Below are 15023 nucleotides of genomic sequence, written 5' to 3' on the forward strand. Positions count from 1 at the left end.
CATCATTCTTCATCACACCCGATCAATATTACCTCTAATCCTTTCTCTGTCGTGTGCTAATCTGGCTTCCCCTTAAATGCATCTGTACTAATAACCTCAACTACTCCTTGTGGTAGCGAGTTCCACATTCCCCCAACTCCCTGGGGAAAGAAGTTTCTCTGAAATTCCCTTTAAGATGTATTGGTGACTATCTTATATTTATTATGCATGACCAAGTGTAAGAGAGGCTATGGGTGCGATTGGACATGGACTGGTGATATAAAAAGGGCAGAATCACTTTTTACCATCCGTTATGCATCACCTGATATTCGGGTTTCTGAGGTAATCAAATCTGAATATGAAGCTGAGCGTATATCAGGTGCCCAACACAATATCGTCTACTATGTGTACTGCCCATGTACATTTTCACTTCCAGTAAGTCAGGTTCAAAATTCAGATCCCCCTCTCTTGAATATCTGTTCAAACAAAATGTACAAACTAACGAGGTTATACCGATCAGGAAGGACTGACCAGACTGGGCCTCCTTCCCCTAGTAAAGAAAAGGCCAGGGAAGTGGCCCGATTTACGTTTCTAAAGTTACTAAAGGGTTCAATAGGATGGGCCTAGGGAAGATGTTTCCACTTGTGGATGGGGGTCTGAAACCAGGCATTATAAATATAAGGTGGTCACTAATAAATCCTACAGGGAATTCAGGTGAAACCTCTTTACCCAGAGACTGGTGAGAGTGGGAACTCACTCCTATAAGGAGTGGTTGAGAGGAATAGGATAGAGGCATACAAGGGGAATCTAGATACATGCATGAGGGGGAAAGGAATAGAAGGATAAGCTGGCGGGGTGAGATGAGATAGGCTGGGAGGAGGCTCGTGTGGATCATAAACGCTAGCATGGACCAGTTGGGCTTTGCAACATTTAATTCAATGCATTACCTTTGTAGCAAACGAAGGCAAATGGGAAATCGCAGTCTGCTTCATGCCACTCACTGTCAAGCATGGACCCGCACATAGGCAGGGTACTGTTGAAGCTGTATGGGTGCCAAAGGGCCCACTTCTTATAGCTGTATTTGTCTCCGTTGGTCCACATCCATCCAGATAGCCCATCGTTGTACAGCCCGATCCAGTGGGGCTCATGCGGCAGGGAGGAGATAATCTTGGCCTCCTGCGCATTCCTCACACTGGCCAGGTTGGTGTAATGGTTCCGACAGTGACTCCAGGCTTTACTCCAAGTCTTTTCATCCTCTATTAGGAAATAAACCCTGTCTCCATTTGTAATGGGCTGAGGCCGATCTAGAAGGAAAGAATTCACAACTTTACCTTGAGGTTGAGTCAGGTTCATAGAATCACAGAAACTCAGCCGAGGATATTCAGCCTATCGTGCCTGCGTCAGCTCTTTCAAAGGATTATCCGACTAGCCCCACAGCTCCCTCTACAACCATCCAAGCTCTGTTCTTTCCTCACAGCCTGGCACTTTCTTCCTTTTTCAAGTCCATATCCAATTCCCTTTTGAACGTTACTATTGAATCTGCTTCCACTGTCCCTTTGGGCAGAGTGTTCCAAAACACTACCCGCTGAAGAAAATTCTCCTCTTCCCCCCCCGACTCTGCTGCCCTGTTGTTATAATTTTGTGGAATTTGAAACCATAAATCTCCTACACTTTGTACTTAGAAAATATTCGGCGGGGTTTTCCATACCCGCCCACCATCGCGATCTTCCGGTCCCACCTGGCTGGGGTGCCACCTCACCCGCGATGGATCCTGCCCGTAATGGGGCGGGAAAATCCCCGCCATTGTCATTGAATCGTGGCACCAAAGGGAAGCCATTTGGCACATCCTGCCTGTGCTGGCTCTTTGAAAGAGCTTAGTTCCCCCATCCCCCTTTGTTTTTTTTTGTCGATGATCCTGCAAGTTCTCCCTCCTCGAGTACCTGTCCAACTCCCTTTAACAACTATTTATGAGATCGGCATTCGCCACCTCTTCTGGTCAAATGTTCCAACCCCTGACAACTCTCTGAGTGAAGAAAGTTCTCCTCTTCTCCACTCTAGGTCTTTTGCCAATGATTTTGAATCTTTGAAACTCTAATTATTGACCCACTCACTAAAGGTAACAATTTTTCCCTATTTACTCCATCGAAACCTCTGCTCATTGCAAAATATGACCACCTCTTAACCTTCTCTATTCCAGGGAGAACATCCTTAACTCTTCCAACTATCCTTCATATCTCCCATTTAAGACTGAGATGAGGAGAATATTTTTTTTTCCCCTCAGAGAGCCGTTAGTCTTTGGGATTCTCTTCCCCGGAGAGCAGTGGAGGCTGGGTCATTGGATCCATTCAAGTTGAGCTGGACAGATTTTTTGAAAGCAAAATACAGCGGATGCTGCAAATCTGAAATAAAACAGAACGTGCTGGAAAAACTCAGCAGGTCTGGCCGCATCTGTGGAGAGAGAAACAGAGTTAATGTTTCGAGTCCGTATAACGCTTCTTCAGGGCTAGATAGATTTTTTGATCGACGAGGCAGTCAAGGGTCAAAGCAGGAAAGTGGAATTAAAGCCACAAACAGATTAGCCATAACCGTGTCGAATAGCGGAGCTGGCTCGAGGGGCCGAATGGCCTACTGCTGCTCCTAATTCCTGTGCTCGTTTGTTCTTGTGAAGTCCCTCCTCCCTGGTAACATCCTCTGTGCCCTTTCTAAGGTCTTTCCATCTTTCCTGATCAACGTTTGGTCAAAAAAAACCTCCCCCAAAAAACAAAGATCCATAGCGAAGCATAAATTTCGGTATTGTTTTGAAGCATAGCTTACTTGGCTTGAGACTCCTCCCGGATATGCTTTCCTGAGAATTTGCATCTGGCTGTCGGCTTGCTTGCTGAGGGGGCCTGTTAGTTTCCACGGGAACAGCACGGGGAGGGTTTTGCATGTCTGTCAAAACACAAAAACTGCAGGCTTAAAACGATTCTCCTATCATTTGTTCTTAATTGACATTGAAGCTCTGGGCAGCGTTGTTTATAAATTTAATCCAGGTAACCAAGATTGAGAACTGTCACTGAGGACATGCACCATCTCTAAACTTGAGCTCATCCAACTCTCTCCTGCCGTCAACAAGTCCCGTTCACCCCCGCTCTCGGTGACACACGCTACCTCCCGATTAAGCAATGTCTCAATTTTAAAACCTCCTTTATGGCCTTCATTCTCCCCACCCCCTCCCTATCTCCAGGCTCACAACATTCCAATTCTGGTCTCTTGTGCCTCTCCGATTTTAATCACGGCACCAATCTTTTTTTTTCCCCTTTATTCTTTCATGGGATGTGGGCATCACTGGCAAAGCCAGCATTTGTTGCCCATCTCTAATTACCAATGCTCAGCCATTTCAGGAATATCTGTTATATCTTGAGTCATGTGTAGGCCAGATCAGGTAAGGATGGCAAATTTCCTTCCCCAAAGGGGGATTAATGAACCAGATGGTTTTTTTTAAACAACAATCAATGATAGCTTTGCAGTCACCATTACGGAGACCAGCTTTCAATTCCAGGTTTCATTCATTGAATTCAAATTCCACCAGCTGCCACGAGATGGCAGAGCATTAGACTGGACCGCTGGATTACTGCTCCAATGACATTACCACTACGCCACCATCTCCCCCCTTGGTGGCCATGCCTTCAGTTATCAGGGTTCTAAGTTCTGGAATTCAATCCTAAACTTCTCTGCGTCTATCCCCTCCTTTAAGACATTCTTAGTCACCTGTCCTAATATCTCCTACTGTGATTAATGGTCAAATGTTATTTGTTAATCACTACTATAAAGCAGCTTGGGATATTTTACTGATTAACGGAGCTGCATAAATGCAAGCTGTTGTTGTTGTTGTTGTACTGACCAAGTATTCATTGGTCAAAAGTAATAAAAAGTTTTTAGTTACAAAGGGCTTGGAGTATAAGAGCAATGAATTCTTACTACAATTATACAGGGCACTGGTGAGGCCACACCAGGAGCCCTGTGTGCAGCTTTGGTCTTCTTATCTTAGGAAAGACATACTTGTCCTGGACATAATAGATGTGAATTGTTTAAAATTACATAAATGTGTTTATGAGGGTTTTGGAAGTCATCTGAAAATGAGTAATATGAAAATGGAAGACAAATGGGGATCTATCTTGAAACATTCCTTTAATTGAAACTAGCGCCTTCTTATAGTTAAAAAAAACATAAGAACATAAGAAATAGGAGCAGGAGTAGGCCATTCGACCCCTCAAGCCTGCCCCACCATTCAATAAAATCATGGCTGATCTGCCCCAGGCCTCAACTCCTCTTTCGTGCCAACTCCTCATCGCCCTCAACTCCCTAATATTTCAAAAATCAAACTGCCTCCTCTTTAAATACTTTCAGTGATCTAGCCTCCACAACTCTCCAAAGTAGACAATTCCAGACATTTGCTACCCTCTGAGAAAAGAAATTCCTTTACACCTTAGTTTTAAATGAGTGTCCCCTTAATCTGTCACTATGTCCCCTAGTTCAAGATTCCCCCACTAGTGGAAGCACCTTCTCAACATCTACCCTGTCAAAGCCCCCACAGAATCTTGTATGTTTCTATAAGATCACCCCTCATTCTTCTAAACTCTAATGAATAAAGGCCTAACTTGTTTAGCCGTTCTTGATAGGTCAGCCCCTTCACCCCAGGAATCAGCCTAATGAATCTCTTTTCAACTCCCTCCACTGCCAGTATATCCTTTCTTAAATACAGGGACCAAAACTGTACACAGTACTCCAGGTGCAGCCTCACCAACACCCTGTACAGTTCTAACAACATTTCCCTATTTTTAAACTCCAATCCCCTAGCAATACAAGTCAAAATTCCATTTGCCTTCTTAATTACTTGCTGCACCTGCATGCTAACATTTTGTGTTTCATGACAAGAACACCCTGGTCCCTCTGTGCCGCACTTTTTTGGACACTCTCCATTTAAATAATAGTCTGCCTTTTGATTCTTCGTACCAAAGTCCACACTTTGCTACATTAAACTCCATCAGCCATGTTTTTGCCCACTCACTCAACCTATCTATATCCCCTAGCAGATCCCTTATGTCCTCATCACAATATGCCCTTCCACCTATTTTTGTATCATCAGAAAATTTGGATACATTACACTCTGCCCCCTCCTTTAAGTCATTACAGAGTAAATAATTGAGGCCCTAGGTCTGATCCTTGTGGCACTCTACTAGTTATGTCTTTCCAACTTGAAAAGACCCATTAATCCCGACTCTCTGTCTTCTGTGTGTTAACCAATCCTCAATCCATGCTAATATACTACCCCCAACACCGTGAGCTCCTAACTGGTCCAATAATCCTTTGTGTGGCACTTTATCGAATGCCTTCTGGAAATCCAAATACATTACATCTACCCTTATCAACTCTGCATGTTATATCCCCAAAGAACTCTAGCAAATTTGTCAAACATGATTTCCCTTTCACAAAACCATGTTGACTCTGTTTGATTGCTTTAAGCTTTTCTAAATGTCCTGCTATTTCTTCCTTGATAATGGGTTCTAGCATTTTCCCAATTACAGATGTTAGGCTGACTGGCCTATAGTTTCCTGCTTTTTGTCTCCCTCCCTTCTTGAACAGGGGTGTCATATTAGTGGTTTTCCAATCCGCTGGGACCCTCCTGGAATCCAGTGAGTTCTAAAATATTTCGACCAATGCCTCCACTATATCTGCAGCCACTTCCTTTAAAACCCTTGGATGCAGTCCATCAGGTCCTGGCGACTTGTCTACCTTTAGTCCCATTAGTTTGTCAAATACTTTGTCCCTCATGTTGAGACTGTTACATGATCTTTCCTCCCATCAGCTCCTTGCTTATCTGATATCTTTGGGATGTTTATAGTGTCCTCCACTGTGAAGACCGGTGCAAAATATTGATTTAAATTATCTGCCATTTCCCTATTCCCCCTTATCAATTCTTCAGTCACATACTCCAAGGGTCCCATGCTCACTTTAGCCACTCTCTTTCTTTTTATATAGAAGCTCTTGCTGTTTGTTTTTATTTTTCTTGCCAATTTACTTTCATAATCAATTTTCTCCCTCTTTATTAGCTTTTTAGTTATCCACTACTGGTTCCTAAAAAGCTCCCAATCCTCTGGCCTACCATTAGTTTTCACTGCTTTGTATGTCTTAGTTTTTGATTGGATACTCTCCTTGACCACCTTTGATAACCACGGGTGGTTCATCATTCTCACCGAGTCCTTCTTTTTGACCGGGATATATTTTTGCTGAGTGTTATGAAATATCTGCTTAACTGTCTGCCACTGCTCATCCACTGATCTTCCTCTTAGTCTATTTTCCCAGCCCGCTTTAGACAACTCTTTCTTCATACCTCTGTAATTGCCCTTATTTAAGTTGAGGACACTGGTTTGAGATCCAAGTTGTTCGCCCTCAAACTAAATTTGAAATTCTACTATGTTGTGATCGCTACCCCCTAGGGGTCCTTAACTACGAGATCTCTTATTAATCCCACCTCATTACACATTACTAGATCTAAAATAGCCTGTTTGCGGGTGGGTTCTACAACATATTACTCTAAGAAACAATCCCTGATGCACTCTACAAATTCGTCTTCCATGCTGCCTCTGCCAATCTGATTTGTCCTGTCAATACAGATTAAAATCACCCATGACAATTGTAGCACCCTTCTTACATGGCTCCATTATTTCCTGATTTATACATTGTCCTATAGTGAGGCAACTCTTTGGGGACCTATAGATGACTCCTACCCATGACTTCTTCCCCTTGCTATTCCTTATTTCCACCCAAACTGATTCCACATCACGATCTATTACACCTATATCACTACTCACCACCACACCAATAACTTCTTTCATTAACAAAGCTACCCCACCTCCTTTTCCTTTTTGCCTATATTTCCGGAACGTCGAATTCTCTTGAATATTGAGTCTTGGTCACCCTGCAACCACGTCTCTGTAATAGCTATCAAGTCATATTCATTTATTTCTATTTGTGCTGTCAACCCAACTATCTTGTTACAAATGCTGCATGCATTCAGATAAAGAGCCTTAAGCTTTGACTTTTTACCATTATTGCTCATTCTGGTTCCAATTTCTAGTGCACTCTTCTGCTTATATTTTCTGCCCCTTCCTGCCACACTTTGATTTTTGTTCGCCTCTTCTCTACCCTGCACTCTGCTCTCTCTTTTTCATTTTTTTAAAAATTTCCCTTCAATTGCACACTCTCCCCCACTAATTAGTTTAAAGTCCTATCTACAGCCCTAGTTATACGATTTGTCAGGACACTGGTCCCAGCACGGTTCAAATGAAGCCTGTCTCAATGGAACAGCTCTCTCCCTGCCCAATACTGGTGCTAGTGCCCCATGAATCGGAACCCATTTCTTTCACACCAATCTTTGAGCCACGCATTTACCTCTCTAATCTTATTTACCCTACACCAATTTGCATGTGGCTCAGGTGGTAATCCGGAGATTATTGCCTTTGTGGTTCTGCTTTTTAATTTAGCCTGGAGCTGCTCGTGGTCCCTCACAGAACCTCTTTCCTAGTCCTACCTATATCGTTGGTACCTACTTGGACCACGACAACTGGATCCTACCGCTCCCACTCCAAGTTCCCCTCCAGCCCAGGAGATGTCCTTAACCTTGGCACCAGGTAGGCAACACGGTCTTTGGGACTCTCTGTCTTTGCTGCAGAGGTGTGTGACTGTCTCCTGAAATGCAGTATCCAGGTAACCCTGATGTGTCGCAGTGTCTGCAGTTCAGACTCCAGCTCATCATCTCCGAGCCAAAGTTCCTCGAGTAGCCAACACTTGCTGCAGATGTGGTCACTGTGGATCACACCATCGTCCATCAGCTCCCACATAGTACAGGTGCAACACATCGCCTGCCTTTCCATCTTTGTTCTATTTAATTAATTAATTTGGATGTTAAATATTTTAAAAGTGAATTTCTTAACTGTAGTCCTCAGCTGTCTGATTTAAACCACTTGGCCAATCAAAACCTACCTGTTTTCCTTTGACGTGACATTTCCGCTCTAACAGGTAGAAACAGTTCCTCCTCTTGCACTCTCCCCTAGGTGCTGAGTTGAAGAAGAATCATATGGACTCGAAACATTAACTCTATTTTTTTTCTCTGCACAGATGCTGAGTTTTTCCAGCATTTTCTGTTTTTGTTTCCTCCTCTCACCCTCTCCTCTAGGTGCTGCTGACTGCCTGTCTCAGGGTCCTCCTCACACTCTCCTCTAGGTGCTGCTAACTGCCTGACCCAGGGTTCTCCTCTCACACTCTCCTCTAGGTGCTGCTGACTGCCTGTCTCAGGGTCCTCCTCACACTCTTCTCTAGGTGCTGCTAACTGCCTGACCCAGGGTTCTCCTCTCAACCTCTCCTCTAGGTGCTGCTGACTGCCTGTCTCAGGGTCCTCCTCACACTCTCCTCTAGGTGCTGCTGACTGCCTGTCTCAGGGTCCTCCTCACACTCTCCTCTAGGTGCTGCTGACTGCCTGTCTCAGGGTCCTCCTCACACTCTCCTCTAGGTGCTGCTGACTGCCTGACCCAGGGTTCTCCTCTCACACTCTCCTCTAGGTGCTGCTGACTGCCTGTCTCAGGGTCCTCCTCACACTCTCCTCTAGGTGCTGCTGACTGCCTGTCTCAGGGTCCTCCTCACACTCTCCTCTAGGTGCTGCTGACTGCCTGACCCAGGGTTCTCCTCTCACACTCTCCTCTAGGTGCTGCTGACTGCCTGTCCCAGAAAGAGAGAGAGACCCTAAGTTGGGGCTGAGCTACCAGCTTTTTGAGGTTTCAGGGGAGGGCCAGTTTAACCTAACGGAACAGGAAGGAATCACATGGGATCATTACAGTTCCATGTCCTAACCATTATCTGCCTCAAGAAGTTTCTCCTATTGAATTTATTAGTGACCATCTTATATCAATAGCCTCAAGCTCTGGCCTCGCCTGCAACTGAAAGCATTTTCTCCACATCTATTCTATCAAGCCACTCTCATAACCTTGAAAACTTCACCCACTTCACTCTTCTAGAGAAAAGAACAGGCACACTTGTACATTCACACTTTTCATATTTTTGGGGTATCTAAAGTATGATAATGGGTTGAACACCTGCGCTGCCTATTGTCCGAAACAAGATATTTTTTCACATATGAACGTGAGAAATAAGAGCAGGAGGAGGCTATCTGGCCCTTTGAGCCTGCTCTGCCATTCAACAAGGTGATGGCTGATCTTCTATCACAGTGCTTCCATCTCGCTCTATCCCATATCCCTTAGTTCCCTGGGTACCCAAAAATCTATCGACCTCTGTCTTGATAATAATCAGTGACCGAGCAACCACAGCTCTCTGGAGTAGAGAATTCAACAGGCTTGCATCTCGCTAAGTGGAGAAATTTCTCTTCACCACAGTTCCAAATGACTGACCCCTTATTCTGAGGCTGTGACCCCGTGTTCTAGATTCCCCAGCTAGGCAGAAAACATTTTCTCAGCACCGGTGCTGTCAAGCCTGTTAGGAACTTTAGGGGCTGAATTTTATGTCCCCCACCCGCCACCCCACTCCCCCGACTGCCAAACCCCTCCCACCCCATTCCCCCCTTGCTGGACATGTTTTCGGCAAGAAAGGATATAAAATATGAGGAGTGGCAAGCCCACAACCTTCCCCCATGACACAGCAAGTGAGCAGGAGCAGAAGTCAGCAGCCCGCCCACTATTTTTACGTCAATAATTAAGGGTCAATTGAACTACCATGCCAACTGACCGGAACAATATGCTGCCCACACGACGGTAGAGTTATCGTGGCCAGACGGGCAGGAGGCAGGAGGCCATTTTTGTAAAAAATCAAAGTGCTTAAAAGGTGGGAAGAAAGGACGGGTTATGTCCTTCGGAGGGTGCCCTGCACGCATCGGGGGGGCACGATGATAACCCTGCTTCGTTACTCTCCGCCTGGCATCCAAAACACGCTGCCCAATCCCCTGCCCTCACCACCCACCCACCACCACCTCCCCCCCCCAACCCCCTCCCCCCCAGGCTCCCCGATCCCTCCCCATCAAAAACCGGCAGGGTTACCTCTCTTCGGTGGCCACCAGTGAACCTGTGTGCCGTCCCAGCAGTGCCCAGTACTGAGTTCTGGCGCTGCTGGGATTGCAAGAGCTGTCAGCTAATCTGATTGGTTGGCACCTCTGGAGGATGGGATGTCCTCCCTCTGAGGGTTGTAAGTCCCACTCTCACCACCTTCATGCCACCTGCGGCGTGTTATTGCTGGGTGGCCTTGGGTCGGCTGGCATTGGACATTTCTTCCAGGGGTGGGCAGCTCCAAATGGCACTGAAGAAGCTCCACATTGTCCAAGCACCCACTCAATCAGCACCCCATCCAGCACCTTAAACATCCACTCCCCCTACCAACTGCAAGGCGCAGTGCAGAAACTCACCAAACATCCTTAGATACCACCTTCCAACCCGCGACCTCTGCCACTTAGATGGACAAGGGCACCAGACACATGGGAACAGCACCACCTGCAAGTTCTCCTCCAAGCCACACACTACCCTTACTTGGAAATATATCACCATTCCTTGACTGCCGCTGGGTCAACCTGCTGGAACTCCCTCCCTAACAGCACTGTGGGTGTAGCCACACCACACGGGACTTCAGTGGTTCAAGAAGGGGACTCACCACCACCTTCACAAGGGCAACTGGGATGGGCAATAATTGTTGTTTGCCAGTGATGCTCATCACCACCTTCCCACCCGTGAAACGGGGAGGGGGGTAGTCGGGTGCAGAAATCAGCAACCCACCCACCAGGTTTAAATAGGTAATCAAGGATTGATTAGTCTTGTTACCAAGGCAATTAACCCTGACAATACGCTGCTCATCCCATGAAACATGTGACATTAGGTGGGAGCAGGCAGCATAATTTTTTAAAATAGGAAGGAAGGGAATTTCTATCTCCGGGGACTGCCCTTTGCCGATCAGGGGTGGGAGGGTAGTGCCCCCCCACCCCCCCAAGATAGAACCCATCTTTCTTCTTACCTGCCCACAGCCTTAAACCCAACCCACCTACCCCCCGGCCCCGACATGCCCAAACCCTCCCTGCCCGAGACACCACACTTGCCTGTTTCCGGGGATCCACTGGGCCTTCTCCCTCCTCCTCTTGTGTTAGTGGGTGTGCTAGCGAACCAGATTGCCTGGCAGCTCCCGAGGGCAAAGCTGCTTTCCCAGTGAGTGACGGAAGTCCCACTCGGCCCCTGTTTAGCCCTCCCACAGCACAGTGCATATGGCGTGGGGCAGGCCTTCAGTTCTTCATAATAGGCAGAGGACAAACCATACTCAACCAGCCCGCGCTTGCAAAACCCAAAAAAGAGTCCACTATTCAATGTGATTCTGTGATTGGGCAGCACTTGCTGAACAATCCTGAGTGTGCTAAAAGCTACAGTAACAACCAGTTAAGACAATCAGCCGAGCTCATAACATGGCTCATTGCTAGAAGCAAAATACATTCATACGCAGGGATCCGTTCTCTGCAAACACAAGGAATATGTTCAAGCCTTGTGCCTTTTCTGAATTACCCAGGAGCTTGGGGAGCCTATAGTTCCCCACTGCTTTCTCCATGGCAATTCCTTGGCCAATCAAAGTCAACTTGCCAACCAGAGAGCACCCTTTTCTCCTGTAATATAAACTGCGGTGATTGTTAGAAATTTGGCATTTTTGCACCTGTCCTGATGAATGCAAAGCTCTCGAAATGCTCGGCAACATGTCTCTCTTTTCAGCAATAGTCAAGCTCTGTATTACCAGGGAATCAGACAGGGTAGCTAAGGTTGAGGAACTCAAGGTTATGAAAAAAGTCAGCCTCTAGGACTAAACATGACAGCTCTTTCAAAGGCCCAGCACACACGTGATAGGCCAAATGGCCTTCTTCTGGAATGTAAGTTTTTATGACTTCATCCATAAAATTGCACTGAGACCTTCTCATCACTCTCATTAGCATTCAGTTTTTCCTGACAGAAATGATGTAAAGCTATTATTCCCTTCCTCAACAGAGAAAAGTAACACTTCATGACATTAACTCAACAGGTTAATACCTCTGTAACAAATGAAGGGCAATGGGACTCTGCACTGCATGCCCAACCATTGATCTTTGCTTATAGAAACACAGGCAGGAGAGGTGGTGCTCAATTCCTGTGGATACGAAAGTGTCCAGTTAGTATAACTGAATTTCTCTCCTGTCGTCCACTTCCACCCATCGGAGGACCGTTCGTCATTATAAAGTCCAATCCATGTCCTTTCCTCTTGCTCTGACAGGCTAGCAATGAGCGCTCCTTCCTCTGGACTCAGTACACTGGCAAGATCAGTGTATCGACTCTGACAGTAGTCCCGAGCTTCTGTCCAGTTTCTCATCTCTTGGATCAAGTGGTATTCTCTCCCTGAGAGTGTGATCTCCAACAGACCTTGAAAAACAATTTAATAAAAATTGGTTAAACTTTTGGCAGTGGGACATTGGCCTGAATTTTGCATTGCTAATTATGATGAAACTGTAAGCATTTTCCATCACTGACTCCTCCAAAACTGACAGCAACTTCTGGAGTCCGTATATGCGCAATTAAATATGGCAACCTAGAAGCTGCTGTCAATGAACCTATGGGAGAAGGGAACGTGGTGAAATTGAAATCACTATGAAACAATGCTGAACAAATTGATGGAGCCACAGGCTGGCAAGTCTCCTAGGTTCTTAAAAGAGGTGGCTAATGAGATAGTCGATGCATTGGTGTTAATTTTCCAAAATTCGCTAGATTCTGGAAAGGTTCCATCAGTTTGGACAGTAGCAATTATAAAGTATGGGTAGAGGGGGAATGAGTTGGCATGGATGGGGCATGGGGAGTGTGTGGCTGTTGAGGGAGGTGTGAAGGGTGCATCATGCAGGGTTTTATGTCTTTTTTTAAAACATCGACGCAGTGCCAAAGCACTGAGGCAGGCCCTCCAACTAGCCCAGCTCTGCACCCGAAAGCCTCCACGCTCATTCCGGGTCGCCTGGCCTGACACCCATAAAACTCCACCGCCCCACCCCCAGGGTGAAAATCCCTGATTCTGAGGCACTTCCTCTTGAGTCAGGTTTGCGAAGCCAGGATTGGTCCCGACTCTGGGCTCCCAATTTGGGAATGAAAACTCAGGCCCTAGAGAAACACAGCTGAGACCAAGTAGAACTCAATTCTGTATCCCCTCCCCTCCCCCCTCCCCTCGCCCCCCCTCCCCTCTCACTCCCCTCCCCTCTCGCTCCTCTCCCCTATCGCTCCTCTCCCCTCTCGCTCCCCTCCCCTCTCGCTCCCCTCCCTTCTCCCCTCCCCTCCCTCCCTCTCCACCTCCCCTCACCCGCTCCCCCCCCCCCCCGCCCCCGCTCCCCTCCCCGTTATCCACATCTTCAGTCATTTTAATGTTTACTGAAAGGCAGATAAAATTTGATGGGAAACTAGTGAGTGAGCTCACCTTGAGCCAGGAGGATGAGGAGGGACAATGACACTCTGCACATGCTTCCAAAGGCTAAAAGTGACCCAGATATTCAGGCACGCACAATAGCAACTGAAAAATAGAACGAGTTAATCACAGGTATCCAAAAAGAATGCCCCAAGGCAACTTCTCTTTCAAGCAGAAGCAAGTGTTGGGACAAGGTGATAAGTATAGCTTCTCAAGGGTAATTAGGGATGGGCAACAAATGCTGACCTTGCCAGCAACACTCACATCCCAGGAACGAATGAAAAAAAAAATGCCTAAAACACACCCAAGGAACAACCTGAAATTCATCACATTAACATATGAGAAACCCAAAACAAGACAGCAGCTGCCAGCATCTGAACAAGATGGGCGAGATGGGCAAATATTTTCAAGCTACAATATTGGACACTTCATCCAATATTCAGTGCTGGATGAGCAGAACTGTCCTCCAATTAAATACTGGGAAGATTGATGCCATTGTCTTCAGTCTCCACTCCAAAGGCCTTTCCCTAGTCACCGACTTTGTTCCCCCTCCCTGACAGCTGTCTGAGATTAAGCCAGTCAGTTCGCAACCTTGGTGATATATTTGACCCTGAGGTGAGCTTCAAACCTCATATTCGCACCATCACTAAGATCACCCCCACCTCCGCGACATCACTCCACTTTGCCCCTGTCTCAACTCATCTTCCTGAAATCCTCATCTATGCCATTGTTACCTCTAGACTCAACTACTCCAACGCACTCCTGGCTGGTCTCCTACGTTCTACCTTCCTTAAGCTTGAGGTCATCCAAGACTCTGCTGCGTGTCTTAACTTGCAGCAATTCCCAATCCCCTATCAGCCCTGTGCTGGCCGACCTCCTGCTCAAGCAACGCCCTGACTCTAAAATTCACATCCTTATTTTCAAATCCTTCCAAGGCACCACCCTTCCCCAGCTCTGTAATCTCCTCCTGCCCGGAGATGTCTACACTCACCTAATTCTAGGCTCCTGAGCGTCCCGGATTTTAATCACTCTACCGTTGTTGGGCATCACTCCACATTAACCATACCTCGGGCCTAAATTCTGGAACACCCTCCCCACAAATCTCTGCCTCCGGACTCCCCTCCTTTAAGGCAAACCTTAAAACCTGCTTCTTGGACCAAGCTTTTGACCATCTCCTCCTTTAGTTTTCCAATGCTCCTGGGAGGGGCCCGTGGGACATTTTATTGTGTTAAAAGGCGCACTTTAAATATGATTTGTCGTTGTTGAAGGATGCAAAGTCTGAAATGTTATTAAATATTTTCCTCTTTTAATTACGGGTAGGGCGGAGGATAAATAACATTTGTCTGCCCAGCAAGGGTAAACAAACATATTCTTAATAAAAACATCTAAAATTTCACAACGCTCAGCGGCCAGATGGAAATCTTCACCCCGGCTGCAAGGGATGTCCCAGTATCTTGCTTAATTTTAATTATTATTCCCTCCACCCCAAATTCTCTGCTTTTGCAATGGAGCCGTGTATTTCCAGAATTCGCAATTCCTTTAATAACACCCTCCTCAATTAC

General features: G+C 46.3%; 1 protein-coding gene across 1 annotated transcript in view; it reads right to left on the reverse strand.

Moving 5' to 3' along the window:
• Window positions 1–15023, reverse strand: part of LOC121291276 (macrophage mannose receptor 1-like) — a 44850-nt gene that overhangs the window by 4980 nt on the left and 24847 nt on the right. The window contains exons 8-10 of the mRNA XM_041212346.1: window positions 12075–12440; window positions 2794–2910; window positions 927–1283 (exon numbers count right to left, since the gene is read on the reverse strand). Of these exons, the coding sequence (XP_041068280.1) occupies window positions 927–1283; window positions 2794–2910; window positions 12075–12440 (840 nt within the window). The remainder of the gene's footprint in view (window positions 1–926; window positions 1284–2793; window positions 2911–12074; window positions 12441–15023) is intronic.

Source organism: Carcharodon carcharias, chromosome 19 (assembly GCF_017639515.1).
Source record: "Carcharodon carcharias isolate sCarCar2 chromosome 19, sCarCar2.pri, whole genome shotgun sequence".
Taxonomy (NCBI): Eukaryota; Metazoa; Chordata; class Chondrichthyes; order Lamniformes; family Lamnidae; genus Carcharodon; species Carcharodon carcharias.